Genomic DNA, 22366 nt, shown 5'->3' with positions numbered 1-22366 from the left:
GGAGTGATGAAAGCTTTTGCCTCATTAATTGCTCCCTCCAGATCCAACAATAATACTTTCCCCACACACACACACCCAAAACGATAAAATTCAAAAACTCACCCCACCTCGAATAGGGCGAGATGAGGGTGTTGTTGGGGATTGTTTTAGTGTGGCTGTTGATAATACAATCATCTCGCTCAAATTGACGTCGTTGGCCGAAAAGTTTCAGTTTATCTTTCAACGTGATGTTTTGCCTCCCATGAACAATCTAAGCGGAGAAAATCCTCTTCAGGTGAAAACAGGTAAAATTGATGATGAGCGTTGGTAAACAAGGAAAATTCCTATCTTCGAGAACCTCTCCAACAGACAAGTCTGGGGTGAAAAATATCATCGATGGAATGGGCTGAGGGGGTGGTGAGCTATTTCTCCCCAAAGGTCTAGGTCGATAGGTGACTTGTGTACGTGAAATCAATTGAAAACAACCGCAATTTACATTTAATGCGTCTCATCGAACCCAAGAGATTCTTTTTCTACGCATCCAAGGGCTATGTTTTATTTATTTTATATATATTTTTTCTCTTTCATTATTAATGTCAAGATCTCTATAGGTAAATAGAAGAAAATGGATACTATTGAAGCACGAATTTATTATTTTCATTTTTTTATAACTTCTTCATTGCTTTTTCAATGTTATGTGAACTTGGAAGGAATTCCAAGAACTTTTCACATATAGCAGAGATTTCTTCTCTACCTCAGGTAAGGGATGGAAAGTTTTGATGAGATGATTGGATAAGTTTGTAAAAAAAAAAATTTGTGGTTTCTTCTTCAAGTTCAAGTTGATTGAAATAATTTACTTTGTTAACCCCTAAATGGTTTCCAAGCTTCCCCGAAAACATAATTTATTGCTTCAATTTTTTTTTTAAAGTTGACTTGTTGAATTTAAATAAGAGAGCTTTTTAAGCTTTTATTACTTTTAGCAGATGCTTTTGCGAGGGAATTTAGGGTGTATTGTAATTGATATGTTTACGATATTTTTAAAGGTTTGTTGACAAAGTTGTTATAAAAAATACGAGACCCCGCAAAGAAGAAAATTTTCTTATGGAGAAAAAATTCCACAGATATTTTCATGTGAAAGCTCTGGAAATTTCTACTCACAGGTGATTATCTTCTAGTTGAAGTAAAAGAGTATTTTTTGAGAGAAAGAGTCTTATGCAAGACACATAGAGTAAGTCTCCTACATGTTAGACTTGGTTAGGTTCAAAAGAAGTGTGACCATTTCCCGGAAAAACGCTGGGAAACATAGGAATTTTCTCTAAGAAATTGTTGGTGTTGATTAATTTCTCAGTTTATAGTAATTGAAGAATAAATAATAATAAATTGAGAAATTAATCAACACAATTAACGACACACCTACACATTCTTCCGGAAAATTCGCATATTTCCGAGCGCTTTTACTGAAAATTGCCAAACTTTTGTTGAATCTGGAATTTGTGTAGAATCTTTGATGACCCCTACAATTTATTTAAAGAATAATTTTGGTTACATACCGGGGTCTTACTCTGCGTCTCTTGCATAAGACTCTTTCTACGTGAAATTTGCAGTATCATCATCCCTTCGTAGCCAGGTTCACATTTTATTTCCCAAAAGGATTATTTTTGCATTGTAATGCGTAAAAATATGAGAAAAAAATTAGATGAAAGTTTATATACCTACTAAAAACATATTTTAAGGATGACGAGGCGTTGGTTAAAAATGCATGGAAGGGATGGAAGGATAAGGGGTGTAAACGACAGATTGAAGCGTCATCTCGTGTGACTCTTTCTGCTGATTTGCACCTGAATAACTTTTTCACCTCACGAAACCCCTTATGTGTACCCCCAACCCCAATGGGACAGACACAGAATACACCCGTAGGGGCCCCCACGTGTTCCCAACACGTGCCCGTGCGGCATCTCAGATGGAGTCATTCATAGTACGTGGATGGTTGGTGGGACAAGGAAGAGCGAGGTGGTGTGATTGAGATTTCCCGCGATGCTATAACCATGATGATGATTGAATGACGATGGCGGAATCTGTACCGTGGGATTAGCAAGCTATGTCTCGGAGGATGGGGGAAATTCTTCCTCCGATGGGGTGGAAATTTATCCATAACCATACAAAGGTATGAGCATGAGGTGCATGCCGGAATACAAATTTGTGAGCACGTTTGGTTTGTGAAAAGGAAATAAAGTGTCTCGTAGATGGATCACATGTTGCCAGACAAATCGCGGGGGAGTTGACGAAAAAAGGAAAAGCTAAATCAGGCCCCAGAGATAGCGTACAAAAGAGGCACACATAGTTAGTAAATTACAAGATTGACACGTTTCTGGGATTAAAATACCGGCACGAGAGTTTTTAATACGCGCCCATCAGCGTTTGGTGTGAAATCCTTTCGCGGCACGGCGATGTGCGGGATTGATTTCAGGGCTTAATCCTTGCTGGTATGTCCGCATGTTTATTTGCATTTTAATCAACAATCCCGTCACCCTCGTGAACCACAAAGATTGTGAGACGCGTTTTGTCGCGCCATATTAATCATACACACGTGTGCTGAACCCTCAATCCACCATGACCTTTGCCATTGCCATCCGCGCGATATGCTTCCGCGTGTTTTGATACCATATCTCTTCTCTCGTGAGACACATTCAGGGGCTTCCTCAATAATATTCCCATAGAGCACCTGTCGAATTTCAACATGGCACCGTTGAATGCTCTTCGCCTTTTCAATTGAGATTCATGCGAATTTCATGGACGGTATTCTCATGAAATTTTCAATTGAATTTCAAAATATAATTTTCATGGAATCCCTTTGAAGTATGTCACCATTTACACAAACATCTTTTGATAATAATCTTCCTCAATTAATGAAAGCCCCTAATCATGAAACTATGTCGCACAGAGATTTGATTAGGTATATATTCAAGTTTACTGACATTTTTGTTACTTTATCGTTTATTCATAAAATGGTTCAAAAGAAAGTTGTTGCATAAGTTCTTAACAAAGGGAAACGTAGAGTATAAAACAGCTTTTGTAATAATTTATAGAAAAATAGAATTATGTTGTAAAGTAAGGTAAATAGAGTGAGTGAAATTCTGTACGTTCATGGCGTCATAGTTAAAATGATTGTGAGATTTACTATATTTAATATGAAAACATTAATCAATTTTCCAAGAATCATAGGAGAGAATTTAATTGTCTCCTGTGAACATTTATCAAAGGATACAATGTCCTAAACATATTTAAGACTTTTTGAAACCTTTTTTTTAAGCTTAATTTGATCAAAATTGGTCGAGCTGCTCTCGATTTATAGCGAAAGAATCCTATTGAGTTTAAACGGTCAATATTGGTTAAACGGCTTGACCAATTTTCGAGCATAAACTTTCGCTATATTTATATAAAAAAGCTTTGCAACATACTAAACTTTAAATCTTTTGTCTGAAATAGAAAAGCTTTCGCTCTCTTATTTTTTAAATTGATTTTCAAATGAAAATTTAAAGAAATTAAAGCATAAAATGTCTTTAAATTGAAATTTCTTAATGAATTTTCCGCACATAAAATGCAGTGTAGTTAATAGAAGAGAATTTCCACATTTTTTTTTTTCACTACTTTCTCCCACAATCCCACCATTACACACCTTATTAATTCCCCAGAATAGTATCCTCTCGCAACTGTAATCGCAGCATATTTGTTAAGCAATCAACCAGTCAATTACACTTTGGTAAATCCTTGCAGCCACTGATGGCAATTTAATTCGTTGGGCTTCGAGGAGGGGCGGGGTGTTGAACAAGGAGTTGCTGAACTCATAATTTTTCCCCCTACACATATGCGGAAAAATTACCCCCTTGGGGGATTTTCTTTTCTTTCCGCGAATAGCTCAAAAAAAGGTCTTGGATTTTTTTTTATTTTGGAGGTTGGTTGAAGGGAGCGGAAAGCTTGAATGTTTTTTTATTCGTTTCCTTAAAAAAAAATGTTAACATGTAATTTGCGTGGTGCTCGTACACTTCTGGCGGCGATTCGAGCATCCTCGTGCTCCTGCGTCTGAGTTGAGGGATGCTGTGTTGGGGTATAAATTCAACGTCTCCACGCCGACACTCATCACTCGTCTCTTGGATTTTTCGCTGCGAACTCTCTTCACTTTTGCCAATCTTCAACACACATCCTCGTCGAAAATCTTGAGTAAATTTCTTCATCTTCTCTTGCTCAAGTGTACTTGTACTCTCGATACATCCCGAAAGGCTGCTTTTGCCAGTTCTCACTTCTTTTTTTCCCAGAGAGAGATTAAAAGAGTGTCACAGTTGAGTGTTTACGCGAAATTGAAGTAAATATTTGAGAAGAACTTTCGCAAAAAGCGAGAACGTGAAAAAAAAATTACCAAAAGTGTCTCGTATAAATTGAAAGAAAATAAACTTAAAAAAGTGTCCAAACAGTCTACTAAATACACACACACAGTGCCAGCAACAGCAATTAATTAAGGACTTTGAGGAGCATCGACGGTAAGTTTATTTTTTAATCTATCTATTGAATTTCTTTTAAACATTTTCTTGGTCATTTTATTTTAATAAATTAATTATTCATAAATTAGTCTCCACTCTCCAAACCATATTGTGTGCATAATTTATAAAATGATTTTATTCTTGTGAGAAAATTTGTGGTGTTGCCCGTAAAATATGAGACACAAGTGCTCTAAAACAAGCATTAAATGCACAAGGGACGCATTTTGGGTGATATAGATTGTGCTACATAGCTAAAGCTTTCATGAGCTTTTGCTCTCAAATGCAAATTGAATGTCTCGCGACTGAGTGCTCCATTTGGAGGAGTTTATATCTTCATGTATTTGAGCATCATTTTCCATGTGGCTGCAATAGACGGTCTGCAGACCGCTGGTAGTCACTTTAATCTCATTCACCTGAAAGCTCTCATGTACACAAACCGCACTCGCCACTCCTCCTTTGTGCTTTAATGCGAACGCAACACTTTCCGGCTGACCTATGCCAAGTGGAAGCACTCTCTACGGAGAGCTTTAAGCGCAAAATTAGTCGTCTACCTTTTTGTGCTTTTCCCACTGTTCCCTAAAGAAAATCCTGAGTGTGGAAAAAAACACATTTCGAGTCCCTCAATTGTGTCCTATGCAAATGCGATGGATTTCGCTTTAATCATTCTTTCATGAAATTTTAAAACACAAAAAGAAATTCTAGGATAAACTCATGAAATATTCAGAAAAAAAATTCAATTTGTCTTTTCTTGTTTTATTTATCACTCGTTTTGGAAAATTTATTCCAAAGTAAGGCACGTGGGGGGAAAACTCTATTGTTCCCAAGGGACTAATTAGCAACTTTGTTACATCATTCACAAAAATCCTTTGTTGGTACATTTGTGAGTGCTTTGAGAGAACGTTTATCGTTTTGAAAAAGCAACAGTTTAACATGGAGATAATTATGAGAAAATCCACAGAATTTTTAATTGAGAAGATTTGCATTTTTCTTTTTAATTTACTCAAAAAGGAAAATTTCTGAGCAAATATTATTTGAACGGGAACTTTTCGTAAGAGATGCGGCAAGTTGAAGTGTTTGTATTTGCAATTACTTGCTGAATTATTTAATTAGTGTTTAAAATAAATTTTGTAAATTTTTTTAAAACGTTTCTGAAAAGACCTCAATTTAGGGTGAAATGATTTAAAAAGTTCGGCGTAAGTTTCTCAAGCAAGTTTGTCTTAAGCTAGGTCTAAATTTCTTATGCTAGGCCTAAGTTGCTTAAACTATGCTTTTATTTTTTAAAACGGCCCTTACTTTATTTTTAGTTCAGGCTTAATAGGAGCTAAATATAATTTTTAAAAAATATTTTTTCGAGTTTCGTTACGCAAAGACTGCCAAGTACCTTCATTTAGAACTTTTAAATTGATAAAATTATCAAAATATGCTTTCAGTTCCGATTAAATCTGATTTAATTTTAAAACCTTAATAGCTAGATTTATGCACATATTTATTTAATTGATAAAGAGGCGTCCATTATCCCTGATGATTCCCCTAAATAAAGGTGAATTAAATCAAAAGTGGGATGAATTTCTATTAATGTATCTACACTGAAAGAATTTTAACTTTTCAAGTACCAAATTCGACATTTTACTGCTTAGAAAAGTATGTAAAACCGACAGTCGAAGCACAAACTGTTTTTTCAGTGTATTGAAACTAATTAATTTCCCAATAAAATTGTATTTTAAATTACCTATTTAAGAAGTTTCATCATGAGTTTATTTAATTTATAGGTTAATAGGAAAATAGTTTAAAGACCTATTACTTGGCATAAATCTTCTTTACTTATTCAAACGTTAAGATGTTAATTTTGTTGATCATGACTCGGTATTTCCTTTCATAATGGCATTGAAGAGTTTCCTCGGAAAACTTCTTCATTCCCGCCTTTAAATACATTTTATACTCTTATTCGGAGATTCGGTAATTAATAACCGTTATAAGTAAATATTTTCTCAGAACTTGAAAAGCTTCGCGATGTATTATTAATTCGAAAAACCAAAAGCAAATGTTATTGATAATATTGATGTGGATATTGCGTAAAAAGTTTTACAATGAATTTTCTGTAATTAGTTGGTGATTTTCTGCTTGAACGATTCTTGGTAATTATCATTGCTGTGATGTTTTATGATAAAAAGCTCTAGCAATGTTTTGTTGCGTCACTTGCCAGGTTAATTGCATTCGCTCTGCAATAGTGAAAGTTTTTTTTACCCCCACAACACCCGAAGGGTAAAATATGTGTTTTCTTTGATGTGCTTGCTGTGTTAGAAGGCCTCCGCCATCACCTCTAAACGTGTGATAAAACTCCACACTGGTAGATTGCATTGCAAGTGCAAATTTTACTATGTGCACCCCCACACACAGTCCCCTTCGTGGCTTGGGGCAAAGTCGTGCAGTTCAAAAGCCTTGGCACGGAAATCAAATGGAAGGTTAAAGCTCCATGTAAATTTTATTATTTACCTTCCACATCACTCTATCATTTTTATGTTGAGCTTTTTTTTCTGCCCTTTGCCAGGTTGTGCGGACAACTGGGCTGCGAAAAGTTGTTTATCGTCCCCCAGACACAATTGCTCATGGAGGTTGTGGGAGCACCTCTCAAAATAGATCGATTTGCTCCACATCAAGAAAATCTTGTGCGAGAGTTTTCTTTTTGCTAAAAATAAGTCGATTTTGCGGATAAATTAAATTGCCTCCGTCTTGTAAGAAAATTTTCGTGCGATCTTTGCCTCCTCGTTTTTGCACCCTTAACTTTCCAAAGTTTTCTTTTGCCGAGCTTTCCGGAGAAATATCAAACTGTTGTATGTATATACATAGGTGTGTATTTTACTCTCATGTGCGGAGGATTCGCCATGGCACACGATGGGAGTTGGGGGAAACGCAATTAACGCACCCCATATCTGTGCGAATGTGATTATTGAGGACAGAGTTTTCGAACAGAAGCAGGTGTTTGGTAGGCTTGGCATCCTCTCGCCATTCATTTTATTTAGTCACGTTCAAGGTGTGGATGATCTTCAATGGAAATCTCCGACACGATTCAATCTTGCTTTGCGTCTAAAGGACATGCCGTCTGACCCTTTCTGTCTCTTCCAAAACATCTCATCGCATTTTTCAAGGTGCGTTGGTATATGATTCCTCCAGGGATGAGGGGCGGATAAGTTCTGTAGCTTAGAGTTCTTTTTAATAAAATTACTTTTGTTGACTTTGGGTCTTAATTTTTTCAAAGAATATTCGTAAAATGCTTAAAAAATCAAGTTTTGATTTGAAAGATTAATTAGAAGTTTTTTTTTCAATTTCATTTTAAAAGGACTTTATTCGTCGATCTATGAAAAACTTACTTACAGAAAAATTTTTAACTGATTTTGCAAAAAAATATGTTCTTTGAATATTATTTCCCATGATTCAGAAAAATAATTAACTTTGAAAAACTTTGAAAAAATAGCCATATTTTCACATCATAAATTAAACTGAAGGTAGGTAGTAAAAAGTTAACAAGTAATTTGATATCATTTAATACACAATCACAAATCCTTCGGAGAAATCCTTCACAAATGTTTACTTGGAAACCCCTTCGAGAAGTATGGCCAAGGATAGAGTGAAAAAAAATCTGCTCTAAGGTGTAAAAGGGTGTCAATAATAGGGTACGACCGGTACGACTACCCCAACCTTATGATGGGGTCGAGATAAATCTCATATATGGATGGGTGATTTGAAGAATATGATTTTATTCTCAATCATGAGGTTTTTATCCCTCCTTCAATCCCCATGGCCACCGTTTCACCTCATAATATTCCATTTTTCCAACACCCATCATTTTCTTTTCTTCATACCTACATTTTCTTCCTTTCCCGCAGAACTTCCATTGCCAAAATACAATTTATTCACCTTTCTTCCGTCGCATCATGGGGTACGGGAGGAAGACTCTCACGTCGTTATGCGCGCACGTGTTGCTTCAGCATTCAGCGGGAGGGGGTGGCGTGGAAAATTCTCTTAATTCCCAATATTTTCTCAATTCACGGTGAAATCTTAATTGAGTGCGTCTTCTTCACATTATGGAAATCCACCCGACTTCCATACCCCAATTCAAATTTAATTTTATGACACGCAATTTTCCAAGAATAGGCTGCAAAAGTGTCGGTGTGTCGGGGGAAAGTATGCAAGGTTACGTACGGGAGGTATTTAGTTAACAAAATACTTCACAATAAATTAAATTCATTGTTTATATTTGATAATTTTTTTTATTTGAGTAATTCTCTTGAAAACGGAAAAGTATTCCTAAAGAAAAACATTCTCTTATATCCATTTTTTACGTTTAAAAATAATAACGGATGAAGTGAAATGCAAAAGAAATAAAGGTAGAAGCACTCTGCAAAAAATCGCATGGTTTGACCAGGCGTCCCCACTGCAGGTTCTTTTTAGCTTTTAAATTAAATAAAATAGATTCAGAGATTACCAAGCATTACAGTTCTGTATATTTTAAACATAAATAAATGTTAACAATTTTTACATGAAACCTTACAATTCGGCTCGTCGCCACATCGAAACATTATGCTGTTTATTAGCCAAAGACAGTGAGGGAGGATGATTCCTTAAAGGTCTTACTCAATCCAGCGTATTTCATATTGAATTAGAAATTGTAACAATTTTCAAAAATCTGCCTTTGCATAAATATTTACAAAGCATAAAAATGGCAAAAAGAAGGCTGCTCACAACTATAAAAATTAAGTACATATATTGATAAGAGATTTGCACAGGTTTTTCACAAAAATAATTTATGCATTCATTCATGCATTTAGTTTTTGTCTTATTATGCATAAAATGGTTTCCAATTGACACCCTATTTTTCAGGATATGAACTAGATTCATAAAGTCAGTTAGATTTTTTGAAAAATTTTCCATTGATAGATTTTCATTGGACGGTTTTTTGCGACTTCCAATTGAAATTGCAAAGTCTTTGTAAAATCGAGGTGTTGTTGATTTATTACCAAGCCAAATATTGCACTCCATAATAGCAATAAAATCTTCACTTTGCTTAATAATAATATTTCTCGTAGAGTTTAGTGCATCAGGAGTAAAATTACTGTGTCGTGGATAAGTTCTTTCATTCACCGTGCATTCATCTAATTTTTCACCGCAAATCTTCCTTTGTTCTTTCCTGTCTATTTCTAGGAAAACTAAACCATTTTCCATTTTAACTTGAAATTTCCAACATGCTGCTGTTTGAATATTTGCATCTGATGCCATGGCTTTTACTTTGTGTCGTACTGGTATGGAAAATTCATGAAAAAATACTGGATACCACCAATAGGAAGGATATTTCAGTAGATTATCCCCTATTAATTTACTGCAATCAGAATTATTACGAAAAGATACAGTAGTTGTGTAAAAGAGTACAAATATGAAGAAACAACTTAACATCTTTATTCAATTTTTTTTAAACAAACAACTCGTTCTTTTAACTGCCACAGTAGTCGGTATGACTAAACTATCCAAATTCTTTCAATACAATGCTAAGACGTAGTATATCTTTTGTAAGAAAATCATTAGGAACAAGATTATGATCCAATGGGATATAAAGGATGTTGCAATAATCATTAATGGGAATTTCTCAATAACCTTTAAGGGAATATAGGAGCTGATATTTAAATGAAATCATTGTCAATCCATGCTCAATGACTGAAATATGGTTTTACACAAAGTGAATATAAGAATGAACTTAAGGTCCTGCTTAAATTGTTTTGTTTTTTTCTTGAATTGAATGAAAAATTATCTTTTGTCATTAAAGAAAAATGCATTAAAGCTAAATAATTGGGTGATTAAAATGAAATATTAATCGAATCAAAATTATCTACATTAAAATAAATTTAATACGATGTAGGTTAACTGAGGGATTTTGTTCTCTTTTACAACAAAATAATATATTTTTATTTCTGTGTCAGGGCTGTAAAGGGTTTTTAATTGAATAAATTGGCTCTATTTCGGACAATTTCCCTTTACCGGGGTGGCGGTGTTTTTTTCTTTATTTGCTTTTGGGGATTTCGGACCAATTAATCTCTCCAATCTGCCTTCAATCGTCTGATTAAATTCCAATTGACAAGGCGAAAAAGAGAAAGTGAAGCAGATTGAATCTATAAGTATAATACTCCCGGTAAAATAATACTGAGATTTATTTCATGCTGTGTGACTTTTCCTGGAAATTCGTCTAGAAAATATTCATTAAATTTCTTTGGAAAAAAATCAATATAAATATAGAAAGCTCCTTTTCAATCAATCGATATGGAATATATTTTTTTTTACTCTGCACACACCCTAAGATGAGAAAATATCCCGGGGAATTAAGAGAGAACACGCTGTGAAAATTGACTTTGGTACGGGGGAAAGTTAAATTAGCATACGAAGAGTGCCAATATAGAAGTTTTCCCTCCATTCCCATTTTGTGTGGATGGAAAAACGTCTTGGAGGGTTTGGCTTTCACTCTCCGTATAAAACGTCGTGTTTTTGAAAGTATTCATTGGCTCGTGGCGTAGAAAAACCACAAGTTGACACGAGGAAAACGACGTGAATACGCTTTGAAAATCTTCTGAGCTCTCAAGTGGAAAAGATTCATTGCTAAAAGGATGACTAAAAAGAATTTTTTGATTTGATTAGATCTCTTTCACTTCTACATCGAGAACTTTCTCCCCGTGTGGATTTTTGCAGCGCTTGCACAAGAAATATACCACTCGGGGATTCCTTTTCGCGTCCTTCTCCGCTCCTTCCCTTGTTGAATTTTTCTCCTAATGAACTTCCGTCATTAATTAAGAAATGGCGAGCAATAATGATGTGAAAGACAAAGGAAAAAGCTCGGATTCCCCGAAATTCCACAAAGTCCGCGCATTTTATTCATTTTGTCTCTATAAAATGAAAGTTTTACTGCTAAACTGGCAAAAAGCTCTCCTTCTCTTTTTGTAGGAAAAAAAAATCAAATAGAGGTAAAGTTCCTTTGATAAATCCTTTCCATTTCACTTTGTGCATCATCGGAAAACTTTCGAGGCTTTCCCAGCTTTTATAATATTGTGTGTTCACAGCAACAAAAGGTAATCAAGGGAAGAAATTTGTTCAAGGAAATTGTATTGTAATTAAATATCGCACCGTTTTGAGGAAATGTGAAAATGCATTGGAAATGTTGCATCAGTTCATTGGGTGGTAATTGTGATGTAAAATATGGTGAAGAGGGGAGGGTGGTGGTGGTTAATTAAAAGGGAAGGTTGTTCAAGGCTTTTATTGTTCCGCCAGACTTTTAATTCATAATTAATGCAGAAAGTCCTTCGAAAGTTAAGTGCACGTTGAATGATTGAAAAGCTTCGATTGGAAAATTGCAAAAAATGCTGATAATTTCCAATGAGACAGACACACAAATTAATATTTATTTGCTAAATAAAAATTAATGAGGAAAATTACTACATAATAACTACTCTGAATTATAAATATCTAATGTGTAAAATAAACCAAACTCCATGTATTGACGCACACTAATTACATTTTGTACTAAAGTACCCCTTAATCAAGAGCTGGGTATAACGTGCTTTTATGACCTTTAGAATTTATTGAATTTTACACCCAGTTAAACGATACTCATAAGTATGCTTCTGTGACATTTCCAAAATTTCACAAGCTTTTGTGAAAGCTTCGAAAAAGCTTCAAAGAGCTCATAAAAAATTAAACATAAAGCATACAAATATTTTCCATTGAATCTATTTGACAAAAAATGATTTTTTTTGCGTGTCAATTGCAAACCTAATTCTCCCCCTGTTTTTTTTTGTTCTATATATTAATTAATTTATAGAGAGAAAACAATAGAAATTTTGAAAAAAAAATGCTTTGTGTAAATTCTCAGAATAAATTGATTAACCCCCCACGGACATTCCTCTAGGAAAAATTCAACGTATTGAGAGGAAAAAAACAGACATATATTGGCAGGTTAATTTAATTTGAAAATCACAATGTAAACTCTATTGCTTCACACAGTGTTGGTGGATTTGCCATGCTGACCTGGCTACATCAATCAAGATTTTTTTTGGCTCCTTTTGTCGCTATTTTCCATTTTATCTGACCCCATTCAGCGGCATGCCAGCGAGAACGCATCGTAATATTCGGGGCGTCCTACTTCCCCATTTTTCCCTTCCCCCACCCCACTGTGACCCCATGTCATGTCCTGGAAACGCAATCATTGTTCTCCCTCCCGAGTACTGGTCAGTCGCCAAGGAGGCGTCTCAATTGAGTGCTTCATGCGGGTGCACCACCGTGACGACAGGAGGGGGGTTGTTTTTGGCATCCAGAAAGGGATGCGGAATGGAGGCCAATGCACTTTCGCATTCACTTAAAAATATTTTTATCCACAAACTCGGTGGGGATTCATACACGGAGAGAAAAGTCCGTACACAATCATTTTTTTCCAGCAAATGCGGAGTGAAAATTTTTCTATTTTTTACTCACTGAATTCGTCAATACCTCCGCTTTCACCCCCATTTCCACCCCTGCTCCCACCCTCTGTCGCACCTACATTGTCCTATTGGAGGGAGAAAATATGGTGCAAATTTTTGAGGGTTTTCACATATAACAAAAGCAAATTCCACGATACGGAAACTCTTCAGGGTTGTTCTTGGAGTTTCTTGTGCCAGCACCTCGCAATTCAATTGTATGTGACGTGTGGTTAGTGGAGTGGGGGGAGTTGATGAAGTGGAATGTTTTAGGGGGGTATAGGAGAAAGTCAACAAACCGCAGATTGAATCTTCTTCATAGAAAAGCGTCTTGTGGCGGAAGTTTTGGGATTCTTCTTTATTGTACATTTTTTATGCATAAAAGCGATCCCATGGGGAGAGGGATGAAAAAGTGAGGAAATTGAACACACTTAGGGGTACGTAAATTGTCTTGAATTGTCTCCCTGGAGAATAATTGGGGTTACTGCACCCTGTCGAGGTTCAATTCAAAAATAAACCTCTTACACTGTGTGGGAAGGGGTCGGAGAATGATTACATTTCCCGGTATTGCAGCCCCGTAGGATTGGCATTAAAATTATTGAGAAATAAATATGAAAGATTATGTGGAGGTAGAAAGAGGAAGTAAGTCAGCTTGAATAATATTTATTATTTATGATAGTCTATTAAACTTTGGGGTATGAGGCATAATTCTAAGGAAAATGATTATTTTCAAACCACTTTATGAACTTTCGAAATATATATTTTTTAATAAAATCTTCTCTAATCAAATTAATGATTTTTCTATACTACAATGAATACACTCCTTTTAAACAATAAGAAATTAATCAAAAAGTATTTGAAACAAATTGTTAACTGTTTGCATTGAATTATACATAAACTTTTCACAGAACTTTTCTACTTTTTCAATCCATTTCTGCATGAATTTCCAAAACGGCAAAAATTGAATGGAAAAGAATAAAAATCCATCCATCCAAATGAGTTCAATACAAACGCAAAGCAATCAATTTTAAAACTTCTTGGCAAGCAGGATGGCGTTTGCCTTGGTCTCTTTTCTGTGATTGAGATCAAAGACCCAGAACTGGCTGCCAAAGCTCAGTGTAAAAGCTCAAATAACTTCACGTATGCTGGCACAATGAATTTCCAGAGAATATGGAGCATTGTGCGGTGTGGAAAAAGGGGTTAATATTGTGATGTTGGGGATGGTTGGAAAAAAAAGAGGCGCACAAACCACAAATGTGTCTCCCATTTGCCATCCCGAGATCCTTGTAATTGATGACGCAGGATGGTGAGATCTGGGGCACGAATATCCTGGCGTTTGTGAGTTATTCATAATCTCTCCGCAATTCTTTATTGCTCCCCCTATTTGCATTACATGATGGGTTGGGGTTTGCGGAATTCCCTTATTTGGAGGAGGAGAAAAGAATTGGGCCAAGACGCAACTTTTAGTCTTTATTGCTGTTCCTTCTTTTTTTTTCTCTATGCGCCCCCTTATGTGGGAATCCCTCGTACATTTGACTTAAACTAGGTCGCGCGCCATGAAAGGAAATTCCACCCCCCCCCCCTCCCGCAGCTTACCCCAAAGTGTTCCCATTTGGAGAAGAAGAAAAGGCTCCTTTTTTTGTCCTGCAAACACTTTCCTCCCCCATCTGGGCAGGATGTGTGAGATTCCCGCAGTTGTGCGTGTGAGTAAATTGGCCTGGATCTTAATCAATTGATTGCCATTTCCTCTATCAATTTCCTCGTACAACACCAGACGGGAGATAAGGGCAATTTGCGGCTCGATGGGGGAAGATGTAGGAGATAGTGTTGAAAAAAAAATCAACGCGAGCACATGATAAATGTCCAAATATTGAATGAACCTCAACGTGATTGATGGGAATGTTTTTACCACACAGTCAACAAGGTCGTCCTGCCAGATTTTTACTCCATCCGGGAGCACTTTTTGGGTCACGCATCCCCCCCATTCCACACGAGGATCCCACATCTTCACCAGCATCATATGAGGTCGCCTTATCAGGATGGAAATTTACGACACAATTGCACAGTCTATTTGAGCTCTATTAACATACAATCGACCTACAATCCCCACACAATTGCCCTCCTAAATGAATCAATTGAGTGAAAATTCGTCGGGAAAGCCTCGTAAAAATGGAAAATCCCCTAGCCCCTCGTGAAGAAATTCCAGTCGAGTAATCCATTGCGGATTGACGTCATGAAGTGTTAAAATTTTAGAGCGACGAAGAATTGGGGTAAAACGAGGGGAAGGAATTTGGAACAATGCGGGAAATTCTTTTTGCCAAAAAATCCATTACAATTTAAAATTAAAATTACTTTAAAGTTTTTATTTTATGGAAATATGGGGTATTGAATTAATAATTAATATTGTCCAATGAAGATAAAAGAAATTGGAAAATTTTCATGAATATTTCCTTTATGAACACATTTTCCAATGGAAAGATTCTGATTTGAAGAACATCCTTTTTTACACGATTTTTCGAAAACTCTGAAAACTTGGATGAAAACTTTGGAGTGCATGAAAGCTTCCGAAGCTTCCACACATTCACAAAAAAAAGTGATGCAAAAGAACGACTAAAGAGTAAAATCCACAGAAATCTAAATTGATTTTTTCCCTCCTTCACGAAGCTCTTCATAGTTTTCTTCACAAAAAAGCAAAATTAATTCAGTTTGCGTAGGCCAAAGTAAGAAAATCTTAATTTATGATTAAGCAAGTTAAACAAAGTTCCTCAAAAGGTGAATAAACTCCAAGAAAGTGATAATTAGAGCTGGAACTGTACGCCGCACACGTGGTTTAAGATCCTTCCCCATTGCTCTTCACATCAATTAATCACGTGTGCGGTCAACTTGAGTGGTTTCATTGAAATTTTCATTATATTTCTTGTACGGTACGACGGGCGCTTAATCCTCGGGAATGCTCTTCCAGTAGGAAGATGTCTGTAAATAATTGTAATCAATGGACTCAGCTGCTACGGAGTGCACGCAAAAACCATTCATTAAGGGGTGTGCCCGTGATTAACGATTTTAGCTCACATGACACCTCGACGTACCCGCAATAGGGATGGATTTTAATCCTCTTTACCACTCACCCTTAAACTTTACACACAGAAGAACCCCCATTTTCCCATATTGGGGTGTTGTTGTAACAACGTACAAGAAGTTCAATTTTTTCCTTGGGTATCCGGATTGTCGAAGGAAAAGCTCATTGAACTCCATAGGAAAGGGGCTTTTTGTATATCTCCCTGTTGTACGTTCTAATGTGGAGGAGCGACATTTAAATATCATCTAGTAGATGGAGGTCGTTGACACTTTGCTCGAAAGTTTTGGCGTCTTCCAGGAGATGAAGGTAAAAGAGACAAAGTGAGCTTTTCTGGCTATTGACAGGCAATTACGGAAAATTATTGATTGTACACGAGTACGAAATAATGGGAGAGAGCTTTTCAGGGGGGGGGGAATTGCTTCCATTATGTTGATTTGTCTCCAAATCTTTCGATGTCATCGCCCAGGAAATCCATCCACATCACCTTCCGGTTTTCCATGGGGGAGACATACATATATAACAGGTGAAAGACGCGAGGGGTCCACGGGAATAGTAAAGTAATCTCTTAAGGAAGAAATCTTGTGATTGATTTAGGAATTGGGTGAAAGGTAAAAGCTTCTGTTGGATGCATAAATTCTATTAATTTTTTACAAAGATGTGGGAGAGCAGGGTTTATGACCTTTAGCAGTATCTCAAACGGCCATTCAGAGGTTTTATTCATTCTTCATCAGGCCTACAAATTACTCGAATAAAATCGGAAACTTTTTACATAGAATTTCATGAAGTAGGTATCTTATTTTTGTAAAAAGGTTTTCAACGTCCTTTTTGGAACTCTGTTCAAATTATCCTTACATCGAGACTCCAGCTAGATGTGATGTAGAGGAAGAAAGCCAATAAGAGCGTTTTGTCTAAGTTATCTATTAAATCACAGAGCTTTAGGTTGATTTAAATTTCAATACATTTAAACAAATTTTCTTAACCGATTTTAACCAATTTTCTCTTCAAATCAGAACGAATTAAAGCTTTTGCATCTCCTTGAAATTTTTCTCAAACGATTAATTGCTATATACCTCTTCACAGCTTTTCCCCGTGCGAGCTTTCTTTACAATCTCATTTCAGCATAATTTTATTTAAACATTAAAGACAAGAGAAATGAAATGCGTGTCGATGGTAATTGCAATTTTATGTGTAGCACACGGTGTGTCTTTATAATGCATTTAAGGGGATGTTCTTGCTCATTATTTACCAAAGGGGATGAGGATGGGATTTTTCCCTCTCTCTCTGTGAGAACGCCAAAATTACCCAATCCATTGAGTTTTGTGCGTCTGCCATGGCAATAAAAAGCTCTCCAGTATTTGAAAGTAGAAGAAAAAACGTTAAAGTGTTGGGGATGCTGCTTCTTTGTTCCTGAGAAAGTAAAATTTTAGCCAATGTTGGGGATGACTTAAAAAAAGATGAAGAACAGCAAGTGACGAGAGTAAATATCAAAGGTTAAAGCTATATATGCTTGAGGCGAAATTCTCCTGTACATTTCACCGCACATTTTGATTTTGATCGCCACCCTTTGTGAGCCCCCCATCATAGCGCCCCAGAGTGTGCGAAGGGAAAACACGAAGGAGTTTAAGTGCAAGAAACAGACAAGAAGCTCCTTCAGTGGCTGTCGTTGTGTGCAAATATTTGCCAGAAGGTCTCTCATCTCACGCCCGTTTAAGGCCAGAGAACCTTTTAAGTATATATTTTACATTTTTCTTTTTTTTTCATTCTGGAAGAGGCGTTTTGTGTCCCCCCGTTCCACGGGTCTGTGCTGTGCGAAATCTGACCCCAAAAAATGCAAACACCGCCAACGGTTCATTCATCATCCATCGACTTGAGTAGCACGCGCACCATGAGAAGTGCCTTTTATTGCCTCCCTTTTTCTTGTCATCTCTTCCCCCGAAAACTCTAGAGGGGGCCTCGCGCGGTGCTCCGATTTCCGATTGGGTTTACATTTGGCGGAAATATAAAACACAAGTGGCGGAGCATCGACAGATGTAGGCGAGTACGAGAGCATAAAATGGCAATAATCAATCCATCAACCCCATTACGCACCCAGCAAGGACATTGAACTCTGCACACCCCGAAATCCGCTGCCCTCATCCACCCCCACATACCACATTCGTGATCCTTTTTTGCGATGCAGTACTTTACAGCGCGCCCCCACTCAAACCGCGAAAAGCCTCACCACAAAAACCTACCCACCACCACACTTTTGTGGGTGAAAGAGTAGAATTTCACGTGGCGGACATTTCGTGTGAAATTAATAGCTCCTGCTACATGATATAATTAATATATTTAGGCTTATGCGGAAGTATACCGGGCCTATCTATCATGATTTAATTTTCAACAGGACACGCTTCGTGCCCCAGATAAATTATTTTGATCTCAGGATCACGATGTAATTAATATCGTTGAGTGCATTTGAAATTTAAATTAAACTTGTTGCGTTCAGAGATTACAATTTCACAAAAAAAATACTATGCCTTGAAATGAAAATCCTCACGGGGAAAGATGGGGAAATGTGATGAAAATTCTCAGAAAAAAAATCCTACAAAATATGGCGCAATTGGCTGCTGAATAGAGACTGAGTAGAATTTTCTAGAGAGAGCTTTTGAGGAATTTTGCTTTTAATACAGTTGAATTATCTTCTAAAGTAATTCTAATTTTTTAAATCATTTTCTAGGGAATCCTTTACAGGTATTTTGTAATTCAAACTATTAAACTGTTTGAGTATTAGGAAAGTTTTTTTTTAATTCTCCGTCATTGTGTCGTTTAATCATTAGTTATTCAAGGAATCCAAGGAATTAGATATTAAAATTAATTTTTAAAAAATGTTTCTTCCCGAATACGGATTAAACTGTGCGTTGATATTTATTTTCAAGCTTTCATGATGAATTATTATGAGAAAAATCCTTTGAATGAGGGGTGGATGTATCCCTAAAACCTTTAAGAGAAAAAAGAAGGTGAAATGAAAAGATCGGATTTTTCTAGATTAAGGAAACAGTTCCAACAAATTAGAAGAATATTCTATTTAAGAAAAATAATAAAAACACTTTATTTAAACTTTTTTTTTTACATTTCTCTGACTAAATTTTGGGCTAAACAAAAATTTGATGGGCTTCAATTGTTTTAACAATATACAGTCGTGTCTGCGTAGTAGGACCGTCGTCAAAAAAACTTCTCCGCGGTAAAACGGCTTCAGAATAAGGAAATTTGCCTCCAGAGTGGGGCAATTTGTACTATTGGAAAGGCATGATACTAATTTTACCATTCTGGAGGCAAATTTCCTTATTCTAAAGCCGTTTTACCGCGGAGAAGTTTTTTTTGACGACGGTCCTACTACGCAGACACGACTGTAGTTAACTTAAGTTTCTATGTTTGGAAAAAGAAACACGGAATGTGATCTTTCAAGTTTTCTGTCTTTGTAAGAAGAGCCGTAAATGACTCCGCTTTCATAATACTGCAGGATAAATTAAAATAATATGCCCAAAGTTCTTTAACTAATTTGTACCTGAGGAAGAAGACATAAATCTCCGAAACGTAACAATTAAAATTGAGAAAATTGAAAAAACTTCTAATTTTACATTTATTTTTATTAATCTTATTTCGGCTTTTGCCTTAACTTTTTCGAAGAATCCTTTAACGACTAACTGAAACTAAAAATAGAGCTACTACCATGAAATTGGAAATAAAACATCCATTTTTCTCGTCATAATACTTATATACTATTAAGATATATAGGCACATAATTTTCCACTTATTTACCTTTCCCTTATCACCCTTAAGCAGCATTTCATCCTTAATATGTGTAGGCGTTTCTTTTCTTCCTTTTTTTTTTAAACAATTTGCTCTCTTTTCGGTCATTGTTTTCTCCAAAGAGATTCCTTTTTGGACAGATTCATCAATATATGGGATCAAATGGGGGGACGCTCATTGTGAGCAATAATGGTGAAATGCCTCACAGTGAGCTTCCTTGTGTGGATATATTATACATATTGGAATTTACAGGATTCACTCGAATGCGACACGCATATTTGATTTTCTTTTCGTCACGTGAATGCTCCGGGGGGACCTTTTCTCCCATCCCCCAATACGAGGGATTGGGAGAGGGTGGATTTCTTAGGGGGTGGAAGGTGATCGGAATAATATTCTCTCTTTTTTTCCATCTGATTTGCTTCCCAGTACACTCCATCCCTATTGATTGGCCGGGGCAATGAACTGATTGGCGTTGCTGAGAAGTCAATCGAGGTAGAAATTTCTCGAAAAGAAAAAAAAATCTGAGACAACACAGAAGACGAAAATGCCTGGACCGTGCCAGAGGCTACGGCTGCCGTCCCTTGTGACTGTTATGAGGAGTCCCAAGGCTGAGTGTTCACCAATTAGGCGGAAGGAGCACCATCGGGTTGTCATGATGGGGGCCGCACGCGTGGGGAAATCCTCAATAATCTCTCAATTTCTCTATGACAAATACCTGGCGCGCTACAGACAAACCGTCGAGGAGCTCCATCGTGGGGAGTACGAACTACCCGATGGGGCTGCCCTCACACTCGATATCCTGGACACATCGGGTGCTTACCAATTTCCAGCCATGCGTGCTCTGTCCATATCAACAGGGGGCGCCTTTATTCTTGTCTTCTCCGTGGATGAGGAGGAATCGTGGAAGGAAGTTGAACGCCTTAGAGAACAGGTAAGAAAAAATTAGAAAATTCATTGAAGGAAGATTTATTTAAATATAAAATCCTTTTCATGGCAGATCATCGAAGCTCGAGGTTTCCGGGTACCAATCGTGATAGTGGCTAACAAGGCGGACTTGAAGGAACGGAAGCTACCACGTGAGCTCACCGAGACAATTGCCACTGTTGACTGGGAGTGTGGGTACGTGGAAGCAAGTGCCAAGGACAATACAGGGATCGTGGATGTCTTCAAGGAGCTCCTCGCCCAAGCTAAAATTCGGTACAATCTCAGTCCAGCCGTACGACGACGCCGACAGTCGCTACCGTCGTATGCAACACAGCACAATGGGAAGGTCTCTACGACGCCGAAGCATTCCCTGAAGCGTCACTCCTGCACCGTGGCGTAGGCGGAATGACACCAGTGGTAGCACCCACGTGGTTCTATCGCTTCAAGCAGCCATTCATTGCAGGAACTGCGTTGCTAAAACAGAGCCTTATCGGGGGAAAATTCGGTGATGATAGCAAAAAAAAAGCAAAAAGAAACCATATTTTGAAATTAAGATTTACGCAAATACAAAAAGAAAATAAAATAAAAAAATGAATATACCAGTAAAAGGGAGAGACGCACATCTCCAGGGCAGCTTTGGGTAAAAAAAAAGTACATAAAAATAATGGATTAGACTCAACAGGGTGCTCCAAAAGTGTTTCAATTTTTATCTCAATGTTAAATCGCTTTTTGAAAGATTTTTTATTCAAATTTAATTTTTTTTTATTATTTTTAAAAGAAAACTTGTTTACTTATGGCCATTTCGGATTGAGAAAATACATTACATTGAAAACAAAGTAGAAAAAATATAGGCTGTTGTAATAGAATTAATAAATGAAATAAAATGTTTACTAAATAAATGGATAAATAAAAATTATATAGAGACTCTCACTGTGAGGAATTTTTAAAATATTTATTTATTATGAATTATATTTATTTATTTTTCATTCTTTATTTATTTTATTTTCATTCTAATCAGCTATGCATAGATATGTAAAAAAATATATATAAAAAAATCAATAATTTTTTTTAATAAACAATGTAGAATTTTAGTGAAAGAAAGTTCTAAGAACGAAAAAAATTATTAAAATCGGAACACAATTCTTTTTTTCGCAAATCAAAAGACTTTTTTTGAATCCATTTGAATCTTTAAAAAAAAAAAGAAGAGAAAAAATATGAATTGTTGTTGAAGTCAAGAAGATTAATGTAAGAACCTTCCAAAACCAGAAATAGAATTATCAAAATCGGATCAAAGGTTTCATGTTTTCATTTAAATTAAGTTTGTTAATCTTAAAAAGAAGAGAAACGAATAGAAAAAAAATATAATTAGTTCATTAATCCAAGAATTTTAATACAATGACTTTCTAAGAACAGAAAAAATGATCAAAATCTGAACAAAACTTTCTTACTTTCTCTAAGATTAAATTAATTTTTTTTTATTTAAGGAAAAACAAAAGATTAATTTTAAACTTTTAATATTAAACCATTTTCAGTGTTCGTTAAACTGAAAGTTTTCTCATTAAAATTTAAAA

General features: G+C 36.2%; 1 protein-coding gene across 1 annotated transcript; it reads left to right on the top strand.

The window, feature by feature from the left end:
• The first annotated feature begins 4145 nt into the window (after positions 1-4145).
• On the top strand, positions 4146-21639 carry LOC129792682 (GTP-binding protein Rhes-like). The gene is made up of 3 exons (XM_055831995.1): positions 4146-4514; positions 20298-20802; positions 20869-21639. The coding sequence occupies exons 2-3, from the start codon at positions 20416-20418 to the stop codon at positions 21193-21195; spliced, it is 714 nt and encodes a 237-aa protein (XP_055687970.1). The 5' UTR covers positions 4146-4514; positions 20298-20415; the 3' UTR covers positions 21196-21639.
• The last annotated feature ends 727 nt before the right edge of the window (positions 21640-22366 follow it).

Source organism: Lutzomyia longipalpis, chromosome 3, assembly GCF_024334085.1.
Source record: "Lutzomyia longipalpis isolate SR_M1_2022 chromosome 3, ASM2433408v1".
Classification (NCBI taxonomy): Eukaryota; Metazoa; Arthropoda; class Insecta; order Diptera; family Psychodidae; genus Lutzomyia; species Lutzomyia longipalpis.
Note: the sequence above shows the minus strand (reverse complement) of the source record. Positions and strands in the feature narration are given on the sequence as shown.